The sequence below is a fragment of the Sinocyclocheilus grahami genome, unplaced genomic scaffold, assembly GCF_001515645.1.
Source record: "Sinocyclocheilus grahami isolate Dianchi unplaced genomic scaffold, SAMN03320097.WGS_v1.1 scaffold736.1, whole genome shotgun sequence".
Taxonomy (NCBI): Eukaryota; Metazoa; Chordata; class Actinopteri; order Cypriniformes; family Cyprinidae; genus Sinocyclocheilus; species Sinocyclocheilus grahami.
In genome coordinates, this window is record NW_015505915.1 from 31,248 (window position 1) to 32,876 (window position 1,629).

The 1,629-nt window shown below is 35.7% G+C and overlaps 1 protein-coding gene across 1 annotated transcript in view; it reads right to left on the bottom strand.

Annotated features, from left to right (window-relative positions):
* The window catches only part of LOC107560618 (serine--tRNA ligase, mitochondrial), a 13,005-nt gene that overhangs the window by 1,760 nt on the left and 9,616 nt on the right, over nt 1-1,629 (bottom strand). Inside the window, exons 9-11 of the mRNA XM_016244850.1 lie at nt 1,323-1,368; nt 1,130-1,217; nt 855-967 (exon numbers count right to left, since the gene is read on the bottom strand). Coding sequence (XP_016100336.1) covers nt 855-967; nt 1,130-1,217; nt 1,323-1,368 — 247 coding nt within the window. The remainder of the gene's footprint in view (nt 1-854; nt 968-1,129; nt 1,218-1,322; nt 1,369-1,629) is intronic.

Below are 1,629 nucleotides of genomic sequence, written 5' to 3' on the forward strand. Positions count from 1 at the left end.
TCGTGACAGACACAGTGATGAATATGTGTTTGCAGTACACAAGCCACGGTTAAGACAGCTGACTCCACTGTGATGTGACCTCCCGCCCCTCTCTCTCTCTCGCTCACTCTCGCGCTCTCTCTCTCTCGCTCTCTTTCTCGCTCGCACACACACGATGCGCAAAACTCCACATTTGAACAGTCAATAGCAAATACTTAAACTAATAACAAAACAGTAGCTGATTCAGAAGCGCCAGATTGTCATAGCAAAGTCAGAATTACCTCCTCTCCTAGGTTCACGAAACGGTCGTCCATAAAATGCATTGCTGTTCTGTTGCAAGTCATCTTAAAGATTACTAAATGCATCTACTTTTGGAAGGCCAAATAAAGTGCTTTCGCTTTGGCCTAGAAACACACAGCGTCTCCCTGACATGGCTGCTTCAACACTAACTGCGGTTACTGAAACCACGCCTTCTTTCTTTGCGTGCACATTTGGGCGGCATTTTGCAAATATTTCCACACAGTGAGGTAGATATGTGGGGGTGTGTTAGAATGAGCCGTTTTAGGGGGGGTGGCAGAGTCTTAACTTTGATAAAGAATATCTCTTTGGTTTTGAGACTTTAGTCTTTGCAACTTCAGGGATCTTATCTATGCACAATCAGCTTGTAACACTCCAATGAGAAAGGAAAACTTGAAATTGCATCATATGACCCCTTTAAATAAAAAAAAATGCTATACTTCTATTTTATTGAATTTATTGAATTTAGAGTAGAATACCATAAAAATGAAAGAAAATGACTATCAATTAGCAACACGTGACATGCTATGTGGTATATTGATGATGGTTACTGATGGAACATTGGTTAGACTGTAGACCTGAAATGAAGTTTCAGGGAAGAGAAAATCTCCTTCTGTAACATGACAAATTCATCCAACAATTGGGAACTCTCCTCTCCCGTTTCATTCGAAGTCACACCGAACATTTCAACCTGCATGAATGTAAACATAGTAAACATCCTAAAAAGGTAACACACAATGTTCATTGTACTATATTTACATTGATCTTGACATGGACAGTGAATCACAACACAAATGTTGTATTTTTCTTTCACGTTCTTTATTTTCAATGCTACCATTTGTTTTCTGATTACCTTGTTAAAATGATGAACTCTATAGAGACCCCAGGGCTCTCTGCCAGTATCTGTTTCTGCTCGATAGCATGTGCTACTACAGACTGTCCTAGAACATAAAATAAATAGTTTATCTTATGAATAATAGGCTTATTTTATACATGGAGCAGTTAATGAACAACTTAATGTAGTATTCAGGCAGGCATATTTTTACCTGACAGGTAAATCCTTCAAATTTACAGCATGATCCATGAAATAGCCTGGAAAGTAAAATAAAGGAAAATTTGTTTTTGCTCATAATTCTAGCTCATAATTTGATTGTGACAGGGTTTCTGCAGGTATCATCAAATATAATTTAATGCTTTTTAATGACATTTAAATAATTTTTAATGCCATAAATATATATATATATATATATATATATATATATATATATATGGATTATATATATATATATATATATATATATATATATATATATATCAGATTATATGGGAATGCATAATCTGAGCAAAGAAGAT